Source organism: Hypanus sabinus, chromosome X1, assembly GCF_030144855.1.
Source record: "Hypanus sabinus isolate sHypSab1 chromosome X1, sHypSab1.hap1, whole genome shotgun sequence".
In the NCBI taxonomy this organism is placed as follows: domain Eukaryota; kingdom Metazoa; phylum Chordata; class Chondrichthyes; order Myliobatiformes; family Dasyatidae; genus Hypanus; species Hypanus sabinus.
In genome coordinates, this window is record NC_082738.1 from 11318472 (window position 1) to 11340796 (window position 22325).

Genomic DNA, 22325 nt, shown 5'->3' on the forward strand with positions numbered 1-22325 from the left:
ACCACTTTCTCCTTACTGCAGAGTAATCAGTACGCGGATTGGTTAGAAGTTACGCAGCCGTGCAAAATGTGATTGGTAATCGGTAGAGGGTGTGCTGGGATTGTAGTTCGGTTTGTCCTCCAAGAACAACATACACTAAAATGTAGGCTGGATGCGGTCATTTGCGGGATAAATTAATTATGACCTCTTTTAAATATGTGGTGTAATACATTGTCATTAACGTGTTGTTAGGCTTAGCAGACGCGGAACATTTATATTCATGTGATCGTTGCGGGCCTCGAATCCTACTTGGTAACCGGCTGCCAGGAACTGAATAACACCCGCAGTGATTGGCTGCCCGTTTGCAGTGCGCGATGGTGCAACTTACGGTGAATAGAGTTTTGTCTGGGGAAGGTGGGCCGGAACCCAATGAAAGTGAGTAGTGACGATCGGGCTTACTGAGTGTGTAGAGTTCACCCAGAATGGGCAAGTGCGTGTATTATCAGACCACACCGAGGGTGGCTGCCCCGGGACTCTTCCGTCTTCGCATTTTCTCCAATGGCAAATTGATTGCGCTCCTGTAGTTCTCGTCTCTTGCTCATCGGCGAATTTAATCACTGCATTATTGGTGGCCATGCTTTCAGCTGCTTGGGCAATAAATTCTTCAATTGTCCTCTCTAAACTTCGATTCTCTTGATAAAACCTTTGCTTATGTACATTGATATTACCTTGCTTGGATTGGCGTCAGTTTTTTTTAACACTCTTCTGAAGTACAGTGGGACATATATAAAAAGTGTTGCATAAATGGAAACTGCCACTCAGTGCAATGACTGGCTAAGGCCATGCCATGGAGGCATTATCGTTGAGCTTAATTTTTTACTCGACAGCATTCAGTGATAGGAACCATAGGCCGTTTGACGTAGGCACAAGACTAAGTACAAAGGTTTCCACCCTGACATAGCAAAAAATCGGGGATCAAACATTCTAGGCACTTGCAGTTAGCTTTATCGATTTTAGCAATAGGTTTTCATTTGTCATTTACGTCTGCAGTGATAATCCATTATCTGGATTTTTGGACTATACCACGATTAATGGAAAATCTCAAAAAATGTAGATGCAGGCAACTTGAAATAAAAAAAACAAGCACAGTATATTGGGGAAAACTCAGCTCAGGTACTGTCAGGGTAACATCAATTTTTTTGCAGGTTCTCTTTTAGACATCAGCAGTTTCAGCCTTTATACTTTTGCATATATTGTAGTTCTCTTTACCCTGTAAATGTCTGTAAGAAAATGAATCTCAAGATTGTATGTGGTGATATATACGTACTTTGATAATAAATTTACTTTCTACTTTGAAGAGAAGTAGCTAATATTTCAGGTCTGAGACCCTCAAAGAGAGAACCAAGTTAGTCTGGATAGCCAGAAGGTGTGGGAGGGCAACAGTGGAACAAAGGGAAATTCTCCAAAGTAAGATGATGTGGAAGTCTGTATGTTGCTGATTTTGTGAAGTCTGTAAGGTTGTATAGTCTGGCCTATTGGCAAAATGTACAAATCAACGTGGAAAAATAGGATGGCGGACAAAGATTGCCACTGACACAAGAGATTCTGCAAATGATGGAAGTCTGGAGCAACACGCAAAATGCTGGAGGAACTCAGCAGGTCAGGCAGTGACTTCGGAGGGAATGGACACTTGATGGTTGAGTCAAGACCCTTTATTAGGACCAAAATTGCCAGCCTTGATGTATACAAAGAGTTTATGAAAGTTTGTGAATTCAATTTTGAGTCCTGCACCTATAACATACCTAGATGGAAAAAGCAGGTGATTGTTTCTCAACTTTGCATTGGGCCTTGTAGCACTACAGGAGACCACAGAGTGAGACTGTGTTGGTAGCAGAGTCACTCCTTTGGATTGAGTGTAGGTTGATCACACAATTGTGAGTACCAAATGATTCAAAGTGCAAATGAACTGCAAAGTCAATTTGGATCCCTGGATAGTGGGAAGAGATGGAATGATGGGGGCTTGCACCCCCTGCAGTTGCAGGGGAAAGTACCATATGACAGTTTTTAGTAGGTGGGAGTGACAGACTGGTCTAGGGAGTAGCAAAAGAAGTGATCCCTTTGAAATACTGAAAGGGGAGTAGATGGGAATATGTGTCTACTGGTGGAAATTATGGGATATAGGGTGCCACAGCAGTGTAGAGGTGAATTTGACGCTATTACGGCTTGGTGTCGGAGTTCAATGCCGATGTCATCTATAAGGATACTGTACATCCTCTCTGTGGAATTCATGGGTTTCCTCCGGGTGCTCCAGTTTCCTCCCACAGTTCAAAGACATACTGTGTGTTAGTAGGTTAATTGGCCATTGTAAATTGTCCTATGATTAGGCTAGGGTTAAATTGGAGGATTGCTGTGTGGCTTGACTTGAAAGTCCTATCATCTGTTGAAGTCAGAGACTAATGGTGAAAGGTAAGGATTGTGGAACTCTTCTTGCTGCCCAGTAGAAGGGGGAGGGCAGAGGTGTGGGAAGTGCAGTTAAATGTTCTATTCACTATGATAGACAGGCATCCAAAGGTACAGAAAACATTTCAAAAGTGTCTGTGCAGAATATTTCATCTAAGGATCTGAGAGAATGGAATGAAATCCTTCCATGAGGTTGGGTGGGAGGAATGGTAATCAGAGTGTGGCAGTCCATGGACTTTAGTGGCTGTTGGTGGCTGGTTAACTCGAGATGGAGAGATGCAGAAAAGGGAAGAGTCAGAGACCACCTATATGAAGGTAAATGCACAAAAATGGTAAAATACCATAAATACTAACATTTTATTGACACATTATAAACTAAGGCAATTTTTTATATAGAAAAAAAGAACATTTGCAGATGTGTATTTGGGCAGGGAGAATCATGGGAAAGCTGACTTCTATGTTAGCTGTCAGCAGTTGTTTAATATTATAATCCTGGCCTTTTGTTTTAGCATCACTTGGATCTGATAAATCTAATTGTTCATGTAATTTCCAGGTTATGGCTCATTTTGGGCAGCTGAAAATTGCTAGATGTTAGGAGTCTAGCAGTTTTCTTAGAGTATTGTGCAAAACAGGAGCTTTACTTTGATCTAAATGACTCTATCACTTGGGGAAACTGAAGGTTGCTCTCCTCTACCCTGATGAACACTGAGAAGGTTTTAAAAAAAACTGAAAGAAACCTGAGGTTTTGATGCAGTAGGCTGTAAGCTATGGTGCAATATTGTCCTGAACTCATGGGAGATTAGCAGATGTAAAGAATATTTGTGTGAAAGACATATGCAAATACACTATAAAAATTGACAAGTATATTGGTCAGTGTAGGCACAGCTCTTGTCAGTATCATTGAGATATAATCACAGGGGTGTCAAATGTTATTTATATACGTAATATTCTATCACCTTAACTTTTACTTAGAAGCTTACTTTGAAGGCAGTGAAACCATTTCACCCATACTTGGAGGGCTGAGATTAATTGGTGTACATTCATGTATTAGTGTCAACTCTCAACAACTTGGTGTAGGGCCTGAATTAGGCCAGGGGTTCTCAACCTGGGATCCACAGACCCTTTGGTTAATGGTAGGGGTCCCCTGGATTAGGCTTTTGGTTAATATGGTGTACTGAGCTGGTCGGGATTTGCAAAATGTGTCAAGAAACACTACCATAGTAGTTCACATCCATGTCCCATGCCATCCTGGCTTGCTGTTCCATCATGATCACTGGATCTAAATTCTGGAATACTACTCAACAGGCTATTAAGTATGGAGAATTACTATTGGCCCTTTCTACAAAAACTGGGGGAAAATGATTGAATAAAAGATCTACCATACAATTACTAGAGCAAATTGAGAGCTGCAAAGGAAGTGTGAGGAAAGGCACACAGACTTGCTTACGTGAAGGCTTGCAGCATTCATGATAGCAATTACAAAGGACAGAGTTGAACACTACACAACACTGCTGTGTTGTATAAGTGTCATCAAAGAAAAGGTAAATACAACTGAATCAGAATCAGGTGTGCATTACGTGACTTCAGCTCAGCTTTGTGACTGGAAGAGCTCTGACTGTTAAGAATTTGGTTTGTCTTGCCAAACCTGCTTTGCTGCTCCTGATGACAGTGATACGGTCATCAAGATAATGCCATTTTTATTTAAAATAACTTTATAAACTCGAGACATTATGTAGATCTGGAAACCCAGAGCAAAACCCAAATTGCTGGAGGAATTCAGCAGGTCAGCAGATCTATGGAAGTGAATGAACAGTTGAAGATTTGGGCGAGACCCTACTTAAAGATAAAGTTATAAGGTAACTTTGATTAAAAGATGGTATTGTCCCATACTCTGGGGTAATAGACCATCTTGTTAAGTTACACAGATGCATTTTGTGAAAGGACTCTACTGCTCACAAAGCACACTGTGTTTCTGGATGTTCCCTACGTACTTCCCAGCTCCAGCATTTCCTAAGATCAGACACCACAGCTCAGATATGAATTTATTATCTTCTTGTGACATTCTCCCAGCAAACTTGTTAGCGTATTAACTGAACATCTCTATGGATTTTGCAGCTGATTTATTCATCAATTTTTAAATTATTTTCTGCATATAGCCTGATCTGTTAATCATGTTTGCAGCCTTTCCTGATGATCCTAATGAGTCGTGCGTTGTATTTGGTGTAATTCTTGAGGAGACTAATCAAGACTGTTATGGTAATGGACCATGAGGGGATTGTCTAATGATAATGAAAGCATAATTCTGGTAGCATCTGTTTCATCAATCTTGATCAATCCAGGCAAAGCATTTAGTGTCTTTTTTTTCTCTACTTGCTGTTCTTTATTGCCCCAATAAATACATGCTGCTGGACTATGAGAGCAAAAGGAAAAACTTGCATTTATGGAAATCTTTCACATTTTATTGATGTTTTAGTGTGTTTTACAATAAAAAAAAGTTTTTTTTTAAATGTATTTAGCTGTTGTATTATTAGAAAAGCAATAGCCTACTTGTGCATACTGTGGTGCTGCAGCCAGTAATGATGATAACAAAGTAATCTGATTTAGTGATGTTGGTTAAGAGATTTGTGGAGAGGTTTTTTTCTGTTTTTAAGTACATCTGAGTGTGGGCCATGTATTGCTGAATGCATTATTTGAAAGTCTTCACCTCTAACAGAGCAGAACTCTTAAGGACTGCCTTGCGAGCTGTCACCAACAGCTGAGACCCGGACTGATGTAATTTCTTATTTTCCCTCCCTCCAACTCACACAATCTAGCAATTGGTTGATCTTGGTTGTAACAGCACAACCAACATCAAACTCAGATGATCTCACTTGGTAATCTTATAGTTCAGTGAACCGTTCTAACTACAGTACTCCAAGGACATGTACCTTTTGCAGAAACAAAACTTGCTTTTTGTTTCCTGTAATGATTATTATAATTTGATAGGAATTTCATTGAATTGCTGCTTTGTAACACAACACCTCCACAGTGGATCTTGTATTTAAGAATATTTCTTCCTCCTACAAATGTTTTTCCCTTGCTCTCCTAAGGTTTTGGTTCTGAACCTTGAGCATACACAGTTTTGTAGAGCTATTTAACCAGGAGGTACACCCCTCCCCATCCTTATCCTGTCCCCCCTCAAATGTAATTTTCTAACAACTATTCCTACATAGTAATTGGACATGACAACCCCAGTTTGGGTTGCCAAATTCCTAGTGTGCTGGAGGATTACTGGCATTGAATTAGAATTGACTTTATTTCTTACATCCTTCACATACATGAGGAGTAAAAATCTTTATGTTATGTCTCAGTCTAAATGTGCAATCATAGTAATTTATAATAAATAAAACAGTCACTGTAACATAGAAATACACTCAAATCGGCATGAGTTAATCAGTCTGATGGCCTGGTGGAAGAAGCTGTCCCGCAGCCTGTTGGTCCTGGCTTTTATGCTGTGGTACCGCTTCCCGGATGGTAGCAGCTGGAATAGATTGTAGTTGGGGTGACTCGGGTCCCCAATGATCCTACAGGTCCTTTTTACACACCTGTCCTTGTAGATGTCCTGAATAGTGGGGAAGCTCACAACTACAGATGTGCTGGGCTGTCTGCACCACTCTCTGCAGAGTCCTGCGATTAAGGGAGGTACAGTTCCCATACCTTATGAAAAATGGCTGGGCTATTGAGGGAATCTGGCCAATGTATACTGCTGCCCACTTAGGGTGAAGGCAAGGTGCTAAAGAGAGACCCCAAAATCCATTGGCGATATCCAGGACTGAAAAAAACTTTGTTCTAAAGACAGGCCATTCAGGATTGTTGCAGGGCTCACCATAATGAGATGCAGTCTCGGTGTGTTATTAAGGGTGGCATAGTCTGTTGTTAATCGATATGATCCGTCGGGCTTCTTTACAGGCCATATAGGCAGGTGAGTTGGTAGTTGACGCAGTTTCTCTGAGGATCCCCTGAACAGCTGTCAGTGTGGCTACACTGGCCATGTCACATTCTCTGTTCATTGTACTTGTCAGGGGCAGAAAACTTGTCCATATTATTTCTCCCTTTCCTGAATCTATAATGACCCCTGCTTCCCTTAGGATGTCTAGTCCAAGGATTGTACCTTTTTTTTTTGGACAGACCCAGAAATACACTGGAAGCTGCACTCTGCCGATTTTGTGTCTTTTTGATTCGCTTCTTTCTGCTTTCACTGTTCTTTCTCTTACACCTGTAATATAAATATCCTGTCCGGTTGTTGGCAAGAGTGGGTCAGTTAATGATACCAATGCCCCTGTCAGCTAATGTATTGCATTACTGCCCCCATAACAATACTGTTGTGTACAGCTGTAGATCACCAGCACTGGCAGTGGGGGCCGCTGCCACATCTTTTCTGTCCTAAAAGCTGTCTTCACCAGCTCTATGATCCGATTGACAGTCAGATTGGTCAGACTGGGTGCTGATGGGGTGAGAGAGTGCATGTCTGCTGTGACTTTCACCTGTTTTTCTTTCCACTTTTTTGGACACTGCCTCCAACCGTGTCCTGATAGACCACAGCTGTAGCATATCAATTCCTTTACCCTCCCACATCAATTTCAGCAGTTCCTTACTTCGTGCCCTGGCTGCCAGCACACAACAAACATCACAGCAGCTGCACCCACTATAGCCACTTTACGATTTCTCTTGCAGTTTCTTTGGTCTATCTCACTGGCCCACAAAACTATCGCAGAGTAGATTGACCCCACCGCTCTCCCTAAATCTAAAATTCCTGGTGGGCTGAGCTCGGGCTTTCCTTCAGCATTTTCAGAAAGACTGGGTCGTCCCTCCCTGAATTGTCTACTCTTCAAATGCTCAATATTTACGTTCTGCATAATCAATGCTTGTCTCTACAGCCCTGTCTCATCTTTGAATCACTGCCATTGTTGTTCCCAGCTACTCTCGCCTCCCCCAAATCGCTTCCTCACTTCCCCTTTAAAAGAGCAATATCTTTCTTCATTACTAGCACTCCCGGTAGTTGCCCATGTACCATCCCGCACCCCCTGGGCTATACTATCCCACATATTTCTCTGGCATTTCGCTTTTACCAACAGATGTACATTTTTAGGGTGCATCTGGTGAATTTCGACCATTTTCTCGAGCTTGCACCAGAATTCCAAATTCCCACATATGACTTTAAGTGAGGGCAACTCTGTTTAAAATACCCTGTTTCTCCCTTGGGGTGAAGGGCTTATGAATGGTCATAATCAGAGTTAAGGGCTGCCTTGGATCATCAGGGTTCTCAACCTGATATTGTCTGACCTCAATAGGTGCCATTCCAACAGATATATATGTGTAAAACTCAGAATCTGAAATATCTCTACATAAATTCCTACACCATGCAACATATAAATGACGGGTACCAGTTAAACAGCATATACTTAAAACTGCAGAGTATGTACTGACAATGGGTTGCACGAAGGTATCCCACTTCTGACCCCAGATGTTCTTGCATGAATGAAATCACCAGAGAAAAGTGCTGGTAGATATGAAGCAGCTTCTTTATTCAATAAAACGAGGTGCAGCAGGCATCATATAGAGATGATTTTGGTCGAAAGGTCTGCCTGGCCCAGTGTGGGATTCGATATGTGCCAAACATCAAAGGACAACTGTATATTTACGATGTATCTACAATGCTTTCTTTGAAACTACGCACAAACTTCACACTTCCCAATTCGCACCCACACCAGAGACATCCACATGAATTTTAAACACCATTGTCTGTTCTGGGGTTCATGGCTTTTAAGAACCCATTGTTCAGAGCTACACTCGAAAGTAAATCTGCAATTTATACTTCGACCCGAAGACTGATGGCCAAAGTAATTTACTAAATGTAAATGTGGTAAACCCACAGATAACTCTAACACTGTTATTAACATTGCATCAGTAGTAAATCAACAGCAATTTTCCAGGTGCAAGTTATAGAGGTAGCATATTGGCATAGGTCTGTGACCTAGGTTCAGTCCTGACCTTGGGTGGTGTCTATGTGGAGTTGTCACATAAAGTAAGTATGGACTGTGTGAGTTTCTATTGGGTGCTCTGGTTTCCTCTCACATCCCAAAGTCATGATGGTTCATTAATTGACATCTATGAATTAACTAGCTGGGATGGTTAATAGGAGAATCAAAGGGAAATTGATGGACATAGAAGAGAAAATAAGTTTTTGTGGCAAAAGGTAGGGGCATTGGACTAATGGGAATGCTCTGAGACAATGGTTCCCAATCTTGGGTCCATGGACCCCCTTGCTTAGTGGTATTGGTTCTTGGCATAAAAAAGGTTGGAAACACTTATTCTAAGAGCTTGCATAGAGTTGATAGGTTGAATCTGTGCTCCAAGGAAATATGGGTCTTCTACAGGATATTGGAATACTGAACACTGCCTAGATGAGAACAACTCCAACAGTAATTGAGAATCACATCTATTTAGTTGTTAACCGTGGAAGTAGTAATGGCTCCAGTATTACAATTTACAAAAGGTATTTGCCAAGGCTTTCGCAGATGCTCCTAAACCTTCAACCTCGTGAGAGGACAATCAATACATGAGAATGTAACAGAAGTACCTGCACAAATCCTTGCAAGGCACACAGAATCCCAACTTGGAGAAGAGTTTTTTTAAAAATCATTGCCAAGTCTAAATCCTGGAACTCTTTCCCCAGTAGGACCATAGAAGTACTTTCACCACAAGTACTGTGCCCAAAGCGTTATCTTCTCAATGGCAATAAATGTTGCCCTTGCCAGCATCAGCCATGGTCCATAATTTTATTCTTAATGCACAGTTTATGGAAGTTTTCAACCCTGTAGAGTATGTAGCTAACCCATCCTTGTACTCTTTTTTTTAGAATAGTACCTCATCCTTCCCATGCTTTTATTTCAGAAGAATGTTCCTGGTTGGCCTGACTGGAGGGATTGCCTCCGGGAAAAGCACGGTTGCTACTTTGTTTCGTGAACTTGGATGCCCTGTTATAGATTCCGATCAGATAGCAAGACAGGGTAAGTTTTGGACATCTCGAGATCCTACTTCGTGATGGTATATTTAAAAATCGCAGTTTCTACAATATTGGTACAAAATGTACACATTATGGTTTCTCTTTTATAGTTATTTTATAACTGTTCTATTTTCTGGTTTAGTGCAGTATTGAATTGGTTGAAGGAATTTAATGCTTTGAATTTGCTATTAACTAGTACAGCAATGAAAATTGAAGTAGTCCCTGTAACGACAGCATGTTTTGACTTAATTGGGAATTCACAGCCGCATTTCATTGCAAATAATGAACTGCCAACAGTGGAGTCATAGTTGTAAAATACTACAGCACAGAAACAGGCCCTTCGACCCATTTAGTTCATGCCAAACTATTATTTTGCCTAGTCTCATTAGCGTACACCTGGACCATCTCCCTCCATACCCCTCCCATCCATGTACTTATACAAATTTCTCTTAAATGTTGAAATCGAAACAGCATCCACCAGTTCCACTGGCAGCTCATGTCACACTTACATCACCTTCTGAAGATGTCCCCCCTTAGGTTCCCCTTAAATATTTACCTTTTACCCTTTCTTACTGTATGATATCCAGTTAAATTCTCTTCCAACCTCATTGAGGGGCGGGGGGACTGCTTGTACTTGCCCTATGTACACCCCTCATAATTTTGTGTACCTTTTTCAAATCTCTCCTCAATTTCCTATGATTCAGAGAATAATGTCGTAACCTAATTAACCTTCTCCTATATCACAGGACCTCAAGTCCTGACAACATCCTTGTAAATTTTATCTGTACTCTTTCAATCTTATTTCCATCATTCCTATAGGTAGGTGACCAGAACTGCATGCAATACTCATGTCTTATATAATTTTAACATAACACCCCAACTCTTCTACTCAATACTCTAATTTATGAATGAAATTCATGAGTATAATTGGGTGGTGGGGGCTCATTGGGCTGGAAGAGCCTGTTACTGTGCTGTAGCTTTAAATAAAGAAACACCTAGGTTCTGGAATGGTTCCAGACATCTGGACAGTCACAAATGTCACTCCATTCCTTAAGAAGAGAGAGAGGCAAAAGACAGGAAATCATAGGCCATTTAGCCTGACTTCAGTGGTTGGAGTCCATTATTAAGGATGAGGTTTTGGAGTACTTGGAGGTACATGATAGACAGCCAAAGTCAGCACGGTTTCATTAGGGAAAATCTTGTCTGACAAATCTGTTGGAATTCTTTGAGGAAATAACAGGCATGATAGACAAAGGAGAGCCAGTAGATGTTGTCTATTTGGATTTTTCAGAAGGCTTTTGAAAAGGTTCCACATGTGTCTGCTAAAGTAGATGTGAGCTCATGCTATTAAAGGAAATACATTATGACAGAAGATTGGCTCTCTGGCAGAAGGCAAAGAGTGGGAATAAAGAGGGCCTTTTTGGGTTGGCTGCTGGTGACTAGTGGTGTGTTGCAGGGTTCCCCAACTTTTCATGTTATATGTTAATAATCTGGACAATGAGATTGATGGCTTTGCGGCCAGGTTTATGATACAAAGGTAGGTGGAGGGGCAGGTAGTATTGAGGAAGCTGAGAGTCTGTAGAGGACTTAGACAAATTAGGAGAGTGAGCAAAGAAGTGGCAGATGGAATATAGTGTCAGGAAGTATATGATCATACACTTTGATGGAAGGAATAAAGACATAGTCTATTTTCTAAACAGGGATTGAACTGAGAATTCTGAGGTGCAAAGGGACTCAAGAGTCCTTGTGCAGAATTCCCTAAAGGTTAATTTGCAGATTGAGTGTGTGGTGAGGAAGGGAAATACAATGTTTGCATTCATTTCGAGAGGATTAGAATATAAAAGCAAGGATGTAATGCTGAGACTTTATAAGGCATTGGTCAGACCACACTTGTATTGTGAACAGTTTTGGACCTGGGGGTATCTAAGAAAGGATGTGCTGGCAGAGGGGATTTATGAGAGTGACCCTGAGAATGAAAGGATTAACGGAGCATTTGATGGCTCTGGGCCTGTACTCACTGGATCTTAAAGAATGATCTTAATCTCAGTGAAACCTATCAAAGATTGAATCGCCTAGATCGGGGGTCGGCAACCCGCGGCTCCGGAGCCGCATGTGGCTCTTTCATCTCTGTGCTGTGGCTCCCTGTGGCTTTACTGCAGAAGTCGCTGGACAGAAAGCTGCTGACTTTTCACTGCATCTTGCACCAAGAGGCACTGTGCGCTCAAACATTTCCTCCGGAATGCACAGAAGTAATGGATGTTGTCATTCAGATTGTCAATAAAATAATGGCAAAAAGTTTAAATCACCGTCAATTCCGTTTTTACTGGACGAGCTGGAAAGCGCATATTCTGATCTCCTGCTGCACTACAAAGTCCGGAGGCTGTCCAGAGGGGAGGTACTGAAACGCTTTGTCGCGTGTCTGGAAGAAATGAAAACTTTCCTGGGCAGCAAAGGGCTCACCTTTCCTGAGCTGGAACAGCCAGAGTGGCTGGAAAAGCTACACTTCATGGTAGACATGACAGCGCACCTGAACACGCTGAACACAGCTCTTCAGGGGAAAGGACGTACAACCCTACACATGTTGGAGGATGTTTTGGAATTCGAGCGCAAGTTGACAGTGCTTGCCAGAGATTTACAGAAAGGCACATTGTCTCACTTCCCCAATTTGAGAGAGTTCAAACAAGGTCACGACATGATAAATTCGGAGTATTTACATTCTGCAATCATCGCAATGCAAACATCGTTTGGGAGACGCTTCTGTGAGTTCAGAGAGGAAAAACACACATTATCCTTCCTGGTCACTCCCCTAAGCATCGATCCATCCCTACTGAATACAACTGCATTGGCAGGTGTGAGTCAACCTGATCTTGAGATGAAACTGGCCGACAAAGACATATGGGTGTCCAAGTTTAGACGCTTGACAGCAGACCTTGAAGATGTTGCCCGTCAGAAGACTGTTCTTGCTCAGAGTCACAAATGGAGTTATATTGTAAACCTCCCAAAACCAGACAAACTTGTGTTCGAAACATGGAATGCTATCCCCGACATTTATGTAAACATTAAAAAGTATGCGCTTGGAGTCCTGTCGATCTTTGGATCCACATATGTATGTGAGCAGGTGTTCTCCAACATGAACTTTATTAAAAACAAACATCGCGCACGCCTCACAGATGACGGCTTGTGATCCTGTGTAAAGATGAAGGTGACGTCATACAGCCCTGATGTGCAGACGCTGTGCGCTGAGGTCCAGGAGCAGAAATCCCATTAACCAAGTATGATAAATATTTTAATAGCCTATTATTTTACGTATATTCATATTTTTTCATTGTTCAGTGAAATAGTCCTTTTATTTTTCAGGTTGACAGCTGGCTGACGTTATTTTTGGTTTGCTGCTGGCGGAAAATTTAAGTTCGGCGTTTTTCATAAATACAAGAAAGACTCAAATAGACACTGAGTATTTTACTTAAAAGTAACCTTCAACCCAACGTCTTTTTTTCGGAGTTCAAAATGTTTTTGTTGCATGCAGAAATGTAATTTCGTTTTCTCTGCAGGAGTTCATCGATTTCATAAATGCAACACATTATAGTTTGTTTATACATAGCATAAAGGCAAAAAAAAAACATTGTATGCAGTGTTATTTCATTTTAAATGTCAAACGGGTTTTGTGGCTCCCAGTGTTTTCTTTTCTGTGGGAAACGGGTCCAAATGGCTCTTTCAGTGGTAAACGTTGCCGACCCCTGGCCTAGATAAAGTGGATGTGGAGAGGATGCTTCCATTAGTAGAAGAGTCTAGGACCAGAGAGCACAACCTCACAATAGAGAGGCATCCCCTTTCAAATTGACGAGGTGGAATTTCTTTAGCTAGAAGGTGGTGAATCTGGCTAAATCATTCGGTATACTTAAAGCGGAAGTTAATAGGTTTTAATAAGGATGTCAAAGATCATGAAGAGAAAGCGGGAATATGGGGCTGAGAGAGAGGAAATATATAAGCCGTGATTGAATGGTGGAGCAGTCTCGATGGGCCAAAAGGCCTAATTCTGCTGCTACGTGTTATGGTGATATTCCACATTTGAGGGAGGATCAGGGAAGACAAATAGAGTTAAATGCACCTATTTTTACTACTGATGTATGTAAGGCCTGTAAATCTAAATTGGCACACTGATTTCTGGGCTATATTTAAGTTTGCATAGGTAATTTTGAAGAGTGAGTGATTGAGAAATATAATGTTTTAAATCAGTTTTAGTTGGAAGAAGGAGGCCCCCCTGAGAAACAAGGGTAGACCAGAAATTTATGAATGCATTGCTGTCCAAGCCACTATATATAGCAAAGCAGATTGACAAGAAGTATACAAGCAGAACACTTTAGCTTATTTGCCAAGTGAGAACTGTGAAGCTGAGATTTTGTTTTAAATGTTTAGAAACATTGTTTAGATTAAATGGACTACTGTATATATTTCTAATTCCCATATTACTATGCAGAGAATAGAGTGGCAAGGGTAGATGCAAAATTAGGTTTTATGGAACCAATAAGTTTAACGTCTTAGGAAAGGTTAACAAGCTGAGCTGCTATTCTCAAAGGGATAGCTGAAAGAGGCCTGTATGTTATGGAAGGATTTGTATGGTAAACATAGAAACTTGAGAGTGAGACCAGTATGAGGGGTACAGAAGTACAAAACTGTCACTAGAAAATCTGATAGGCAATTTAGGAGAAATGCTTTTCTGCATAGACTGGTTAGAATGCAAGAGTCTGAAGGAGTAAAAAAAAATCCAAGGTGAAAAAATGTGTTAAAGTTGAAATTGGATAAACACTTCAAGAGCGAAAGAAATAAAAAAAAATGTATTCTTGGAATCTGATTAAGATGAATTATAGGAGCCTAGTGCAGATTTCAAACACTGGCAATAGCTGTTGATTTATTTGTATGTATAAATGCATGTCCCTCTGAGGTGATGGATTTGTTCTCTGTGTTTATTTTCTGTAAGTTGTTGAGTTGGACTCCCCTGTGTACTGGGCAATAGTGCGTTCCTTTGGTGAGGAGATCCTGCTGGAGGACAGAACCATCAACAGGGAGAAACTGGGCAGCATCATTTTCTCCAGCAGGGAGAAACGGCTGCTCCTGAATTCCATCACTCATCCGGCAATCCACAGAGCCTTGTTCAAACAAGTTTTTATATATTTTATTCAAGGTAAGTGGTGAGCTGTTAACAACATTTTAACTTTGTATTAAGTTTGTACTGTAAAATACATAAGAATAAGTATCTATATTTTGTTTCTTCCTTTGAGAGCTAGAAAATGCCAGTCAGTAAAATAGACAATATCTGGCATCTCTGCTTCAGCCACAATTCTTTTTCATCATTATGTTATTCTCTAACCCTCTTCTTCCCCACCCCCTCCCCCACACCTGTAACCATGTGATCTCAAAGAAGTGATGACAAAAGCCAGGGGCAATTAAGGAGAATGTGTTGTTTGGAAAATTATTGTATACCTTTTGGACATCATAACAACTGCAGGAGATCACAATCACAATGTGATCACAACATATGCTGCAAGTTTAAAACTTGTATGTATTAAACACCACTAGAAATCAGTTTGGTCTTTCACTATGATAAGTGGAGGTGTGACTGGCATGAGTTTATCTACTGTGGCAGTGGTGGGGAAACCTGCTATAATTCAAACTACTAGATCTGCCCTAGCATAACTTGTCAGTTTGACTTCTGGATCTCACCAATGTATTCAGTTACACAACTTGCTCCTAAGTGTTGTATAATGCTACAAACTAGATTATATAGACTTGGACAGTGTCAGCAAATGTCCACATTATCAGCTGTAGCTAAGTTCATAGCACTGTCATCTTCAACTCAAAAGGTTGTGGCTTCAAGTCTTACTCCAGAGATCTGAGAATAGCTTGATGCTCTGAGTGAAAAAGTGCTGCATTGTCAGAAGCAATTGCAAGTCATCACATTTACTCAACGTGTACTCACTACCATTCAGCAATCCGGTTCCAAAGGACATGCATTCTGTTATCCACTTCAATAGATATTACCTTATTTCTGGGGTACTCTCTAACTTCTCCAAACGGGGTGATTCAGTGGCAGGAGAATTCCAAAGAATTAAATGTTATTGGAGATTATGGGCAATAAGAATTGGTAGCAGAGAGAGAGCTAGTAGATACTTGTAACCTATGAATTACAGTCAGTTTTGAACCTATAGTTCTAATGTGGAAAAGGCCATATTTTAACCAGTTTCCATTCACCAGCCAATTTTGATTTTAGATTTGGATTAGTTTATTGTAATATACTTCAGAGTGCAAATGAAATTCCATGAAGCCATGGGAGTAGGTGGTGGATGGTCATATGAGCAACTGGTGCAGATCACAAGTGCTGGTTATATAACCACTGACACCAGGCAGACAATCTCTGAAGAGTATTGATAATGGCTGGGTTCCCTGTCTTGCAAAGACACTGCCTTGAAGAAGGCAATGGCAAACCACTTCTGCAGGAAAAATTTGTCAAGAACAATCATGGTCATGAGAATATGATTACCCACGTCATAGAAATGTAATCTGCAGAGTAAGCGATACTTATCTGATGACATTCAATTGACAAATTGGTTCATTTTAATTAGTGCAATACATGAGTATAACTTTTTTTTTAAATCTCTGCAGGGTATCGATATGTTATTCTTGATGTCCCACTCTTGTTTGAAACAAATAAGGTGGCTAAATTTATGAAGCATACTATAGTTGTTTACTGGTAAGTTTATGTAAAGCTACAAAGCCAAGTGTCTTGATATTGACAGCTATCTGCATTGTTTGTACTTTGTGAAGTTCTCTGATTCATTTGGTATAGAGGCAAGGGGTCCAGAAGGAATTGGGGACCAAACAAAATTGCAGTTGCTGGATACCTGCAATAAAAGTAGAGTGCTGGAAAAGTTCTGCAGGCTGGATAATATGTACAGAAAAAGAAGCTGTTGAGTTTCAGGTCAAAGACCCCTAATCAGGACTGAGGACACTCTGACCTAAAACGTTAATACTGTTTGTTTTCTGACCTCCTGAATTTTTCCAGCATTTTCTGCCTTTAGTATAATAGAAACACCTGGTAAAATGCAACTTTGTTCATTGATCATAGATTTGAAGAATGTTGAATTCCTTATGATCCCCAACTTCATTTAACTACTTGGATAAATTACCTTGCTGTTCCTCAGTCTTGGTCTGGTAGTTCCTGTAACTGAGAACAAGAGTTTTATTCTGGGTGGAAGCTGAGTGAAAGGGAGCTGATGGGATTGGCATGTTATCCTGATGTTGGAGAGATTTTAGCTGTTTCAAACAAAGTTTCCTCAGGTATAGTACTACATAGGCAACTGACAACCACTCTCTTGCATCTCCTTTGCACTTTGGGAGAAAAAGAAATTGAGGGCAATTGTTGGTTCAGAAACAAATCTTGTCTGAAAGGGGTGGGGGGGGGGGGATTGCTTTTTCTGTTTTGCTCCTGACTTATTACATTGTTTGTGGACTGACTCTTGTAATACTGTGAGAATTATCAGTATTCCAGTATTGTGTCAGATGCACCATTTTCCGTGCAAATTTTCTGGGTATTCTCCTCATGGAAGAGATCAAATGAATCAGCTAAGAGTGAGACCTAGGAACCTGCAGCAGAGGAAGTTGCTTTGCTTGGTATATGTTTCCCTCTATAACTAATTTGTGAAATGTATCCCAAGGAAGTTTGCTTTATCAATATATAGAGGGACTTGTGAGACAGGGTACCACAATTCTGTTTTAAATTAGTGACCATAATTCTTCATAAAATAGTTATGGAGAAGGGTGTATCCTGTTCACAAGCTAAGGTTCTGACCTGGAGCAGAGCAAATTTTGGAGCCATTAGGTGCAAGCTTTCAGTAGTTGATTAGGCAGGATTGCTTGCAAGGAAAGCATAGTGTCAAGAGTTTAGGGCCTGCATGTTCCTGTTAGGGTGAAGGGAAAGGCTGCCACGTTTGCCAGAGGGAAGCTTGGTGGAGAGGAGGAGGACATGAGAAAGATGTGGCAGGGAAGGTGAGGGAAAACTCCCAAAAGATTCTCTAGGTAGATCAAGAGTAAAAGGGCAGCTAGAAAGAGAATAGGTTCCCTCAAAGATAAGCATGGCCATGTATGTGTGAAACCAAAAGAAATGGGTGTGATTTTTTAAAAAAAAAATTAATATTTCTCTGGCAACACAGTGTTGGACGGACTAAGCAAATCAGGTAGTGTCTGTGGAAATTAATAAACGTTTCGGGACTGGAAAGGAACGGAGAGGGGAAGGAGGATGGCTAGAAGGTGATAGGTGAAGCCAGGTGGGTAGGAAAGAAAAGGCTGGAGAAGAAGGAATTTGATAGAGGAGAGTGGTCCATAGGCGAAAGGGAAGGAGGGGACCCAGGGGAGGTGTTAGGCAGGTGAGAATAGGTAAGAGGCCAGAGTGTTGAATAGAAGAAGAGAGAAGGGGGGGTGAAATTTTAGCAGAAGGAAAAATTGATGTCATGGTATCAGGTTGGAATAGGTGTTTCACACCCACCCTCTCAACTCACTAACCTTAACCCCTACATCTCTGGAATGCGGGAGGAAACTGGAGCACCCGGAGTAAACCCACACGGTCGCAGGGAGAATGTACAAACTCCTTACAGACAGTTGCAGGAATTGAACACTGATCACTGACGTTATAAAATGTTATGCTAACTGTTACACTAATGTGCAGCCCCTGAATTCTTTTCTGAATTCTGAAAATAATTTCAGGATTATTTTCTGAAAATTACTTTTCAACAAATCTTCATCCTCCAGGTTGTTGCATAAAAAATTTTAGTCTTCTCATTTAACTTTTCATTAGAGGAGTCTCATAAGAGTGTATAGTTGGCTGTATATACAGAAATGATTGTTTTTTTTCTCCCATAGTGACCCTCAGGCCCAGTTGACCAGATTGATGAAGAGAAATAACCTGATCCAGGCTGAAGCAGAGCAACGCATTAGTGTTCAGATGCCATTGGAACAGAAGTGCAAGCTGGCAAACCATGTGATCGATAACTCTGGGGATCCTGCCAGTACATACCGGCAGGTTTGCAAACTGCACTCTCAGCTTGAAGACTCCATGGATTTTTTAGCAGTAAGATTGTTTGCTGTGGTCACCCTTACTGCTTTTGGCGGCCTTTTGTACATGTTCATTAAAAAATTTATTTTTTAAGGTCTGCTGTGAACGATCAAATCAGGACAGACATTTTGTCTTACCACAAAATGGGCCCAATGTAAGTGGGAATATTAAACAGGGTATGGATGTACTGCTAGTGAGCAATCTTTGTTTAAACATTTCTCTTCATTATCTTCCTTCCTCTTTCATTGATATGAGATTGAAGAGATCTCGTGCAAATTATCAATAGTCAGTCTTCTGCTTTGTCAACTTCTCAGAACTAAATTGTAGCATTCGTGATGACATTTCCAGAGCATTGAGATGGCCACAGCATTAAACCAAGTATATAGCCTTTATTTGAATATCAGGGACTCATTCATGGATACACTTTACTTCAATGTTTAATCAGAGTGAGCACATGAGAAATGTTTGTGAAAGTTGTCCTCTGTGCCCTGCAGATACCCAAAACTGTTGATATTTCTGTAAAGAGTCACAGGTAAATCCAAACTAGGCCAATGCCATTATACAAAGCTGATGTCCTATTACCTGTTTCTTCCTCAGTAATATGTGGTGCAGTTAAGGTGATATGGTGTGTGGGTTGTGACATCAGCATACACCCTATCCTCGTTATTTGTGGGGGATACGTTCCTCGTAGTCGACATGTAATGTGAATAATTATTTAAATGGAGAAAATAGGGATGCATTCCAGAGGGCTTCCTAAATATGTTTTATCTAATTTATTCCCATTTTCATTCCAATACGACACAAAAGCAGTACCACAATGCAAAATTCATATTATATTTAATCAACTTAAGGTAATATTCAACATAATAAATCATAGAAAGTTAACATACTAGGGTGTACAGTACTCATCAACAGTGACAGGTGTGTTCGTTCCGGGAGATGAGTGGTTGTTGCGGTGTCGGGCAGCTTTCCATGGATGAGGTGGATGGTTGTGAGTCGTCAGGATCATCAAGCACAGCAAGGGGTGAAGGAAGACTCACAGAACTTAGAACTGCCGGCAGCAGGAGATGACACCGGTTTGAAGAAAGTGGTGACGGTTGTTTGCTTGGCAGCGTTTTGTCTTTCAGCATAAATTTGCTTGTAGGGAAGAAGGGTTGATGGCAGGGAACGACTGAAATGCTGACTCCATTCTAAACTTGGGTCCACGTCCATCACCATTTGTGCCAAGTGTTTCGACTTCCACCATTCCCTCACTGTTAGTAACCTCCTGGGATTTTCAAAATCATCTGTTGCTTGCAGCATCTGAGAGATGCTGCAAACTACGCCTTGAATGTGGATCACACCTTGGTGGAGTGGTCGAATCAGCGATGTTGTCTTAGGTGGCAGGAAACGCACTGTTATGTTAGGATGAATGCTGTCCAAATGTTCAGGATGGGCTGGCACATTGTCAAGCAACAAAAGAACTTTAAAGGCAAGATTCTGTTCCTGGCAGTAGCATCCCAGAGCTGTGTTACCTTTACCTGATGCCGCATTGTTCATTCATAATTTCCAACTTTTTTTCAAGTATTAAAGTGGTCCTCTGCCGCTCGACTGATGGCCCTTGGCATGACATCATAAGCTTAGGAGGCATAGTTAAATATTTCAAGCACAAAAATCACTGCACCATAGGTAAAACCAACAAAAGTTTAAAAGCGCAAGATCGCACATCCACACCTTGCCAAAACCAATGCGAGACTGGTGGGAGTGAGATTGTGAGGCGTGCACACCTGACTTGTATTGGTGGGAAAGCAGTGCTTCTCATCCCAACAGTGAGAATGTGAGGCGTGCGCAAGTGACTTGTGTTGGCGGGAAGGCAGTGCTCCTCGCATAACTCTGAGTTTTGGATGCATATAAGGAAACATTGGTAGAAATAGGTTCCTTGCATAACTGTGAATCCACATAGTCTGAAGATGCATATAATGAGGATAGGGTGTATCTATTGCTCAGTGCTGTGACTTGGGACAGTTGGAACCCCACCGTTGTTCTTTTAATAATGTCCTGCATGTTGGAATCACTTTATTTGAGCAGGTGAGGTGGGTCAGTGTGCATGGTGGTAGTTAATATATTCTTCGTGGCTTAGGCACTGGGACAGATTTGGCATCCTGATCAAGGAGAGTAATGTGACTTAAACATATGGGACCAGTAGTTTGTTCAATTCCATTGGTTTCATTGCATAATGTAGCAGCATCCACTTGCAGTCTAATTACCATGTGAGATCATCTTGAAGACTTTTTTTTGATTTCTTATTCAATTCAATGATATGGATTTTGCCACCTAACTTTCTTGCATCAAAGAAAACACATATGATGCAAAATTGAACAATGGTGATAATGGAGCAAGTGCAAAACAGGCTGCCAAACTGCTGTTTTTTTTGCCATCAAGATTGGATGAAGTGTTAAGTGGTTTGCAAGTATGCTATTGTCTACACTCATCAAAGACCAGATACTTCTATGGACATTTGCAAAAGGAGCAGACATCATTTAAACAGTACTGAGTTTCTATTGTCATGGCTTTCCAGTCATGCACCTAACCAAGTAACCATTCTCATGCTGAGCCTTAACAGTGATAGAGTGCAGACTAGATTCTATTGGGTGGGGGTGATGAGAAGGCTGCTATACACTTTAGGCACTCATTGTATTTTCCTGCCAGCAATGGAAATTACTCAATACAGAATTGTTTCCTCCTCCGCATCCCACTATCAATCTAAGGGGTTTGGCACAGTTGTTACTATTTTACTGGCAAGTGAAATTGCCTAAATTGCTGCATACTTGCATGCTCAACTTTTTCTGAGAATATTTTGTAGCTCCAGAATAATAAGATTGTACTAATTTGTTTCAATGTTCATGAGAAGATGAGATAAGAATTCATTTGGGGGCCAAAGTGAGTGTCCTGTGTTGCAATACAGTCAAATGAAATCTCTCTGCCAGGGAAGGTAAATGCCCTTGCCACCTCAGTTTTGGCTGCATTCTCAGTTCAGGGTAAATGACAGAAATTAAAATCAAACATTGGTGCCATGAAGGTTCACTTTGTGTCCATCTAATTTAAGCCTCAAGATGCCCCGAGCATATTGAGATGCGGATAAGACTCCCACATGTGCATTCTGTGTAATTGTTCAAATAGGAAGCTTGTAATTGAGTTGCTTTCCTTGAACTTTGTAAATGTGTCTAACAGGTATAAATAAAACAACATTGGCTTTGAATTAGTTTGAAAACAATGTTAGTTAAGGTTGATTGTTCTGTTGAAATTATTTTCTACTTTGCTGAACTGATAGTTCTGCCAGCACTAATCTTTAAGAACCTGTCTTCCACATTTTGTGTCAGTATGAGGATAATCTTCAAAAAGTGTGAGACTAATAACATATGACATTTTCTGTCATTTGGTGTGTCAGTAAGGCATTGCCTGATTCTTCAGAATCTTATTACTGTATGTAGAGCAGTTATATTTTCCAAGCAAAAATGAAATAAAAAATGTCAATAAGTATGGTCTGGCTTCATTCTTAGCTTATTTGTTTACCATATTTTGGCAAATCTAAAGTATAGCTATTATCTTTCATGGACAGACCTCACAATCTATCTCATTGTGATCTTGCACGCGGATGCGAGATTCTGCAGATGCTGGAAATCTTAAGACCATAAGATATAGGAGCAGAAGCAGGCCATTTGGTCCATCGAGTCTGCTCTGCCATTCAATCATGGG

At 40.8% G+C, this 22325-nt stretch overlaps 1 protein-coding gene across 2 annotated transcripts; it reads left to right on the forward strand.

Moving 5' to 3' along the window:
- The first annotated feature begins 86 nt into the window (after positions 1-86).
- On the forward strand, positions 87-22109 carry dcakd (dephospho-CoA kinase domain containing). Of its 2 annotated transcripts, none has more exons than XM_059955782.1 (5): positions 87-142; positions 9373-9488; positions 14463-14666; positions 16145-16232; positions 18398-22109. In XM_059955782.1, the coding sequence occupies exons 2-5, from the start codon at positions 9377-9379 to the stop codon at positions 18681-18683; spliced, it is 690 nt and encodes a 229-aa protein (XP_059811765.1). In that variant the 5' UTR covers positions 87-142; positions 9373-9376; the 3' UTR covers positions 18684-22109. The 2 variants fall into 2 exon arrangements, with proteins under 2 accessions (XP_059811765.1, XP_059811764.1); XM_059955781.1 differs by lacking the exon at positions 87-142 and adding an exon at positions 182-414.
- The last annotated feature ends 216 nt before the right edge of the window (positions 22110-22325 follow it).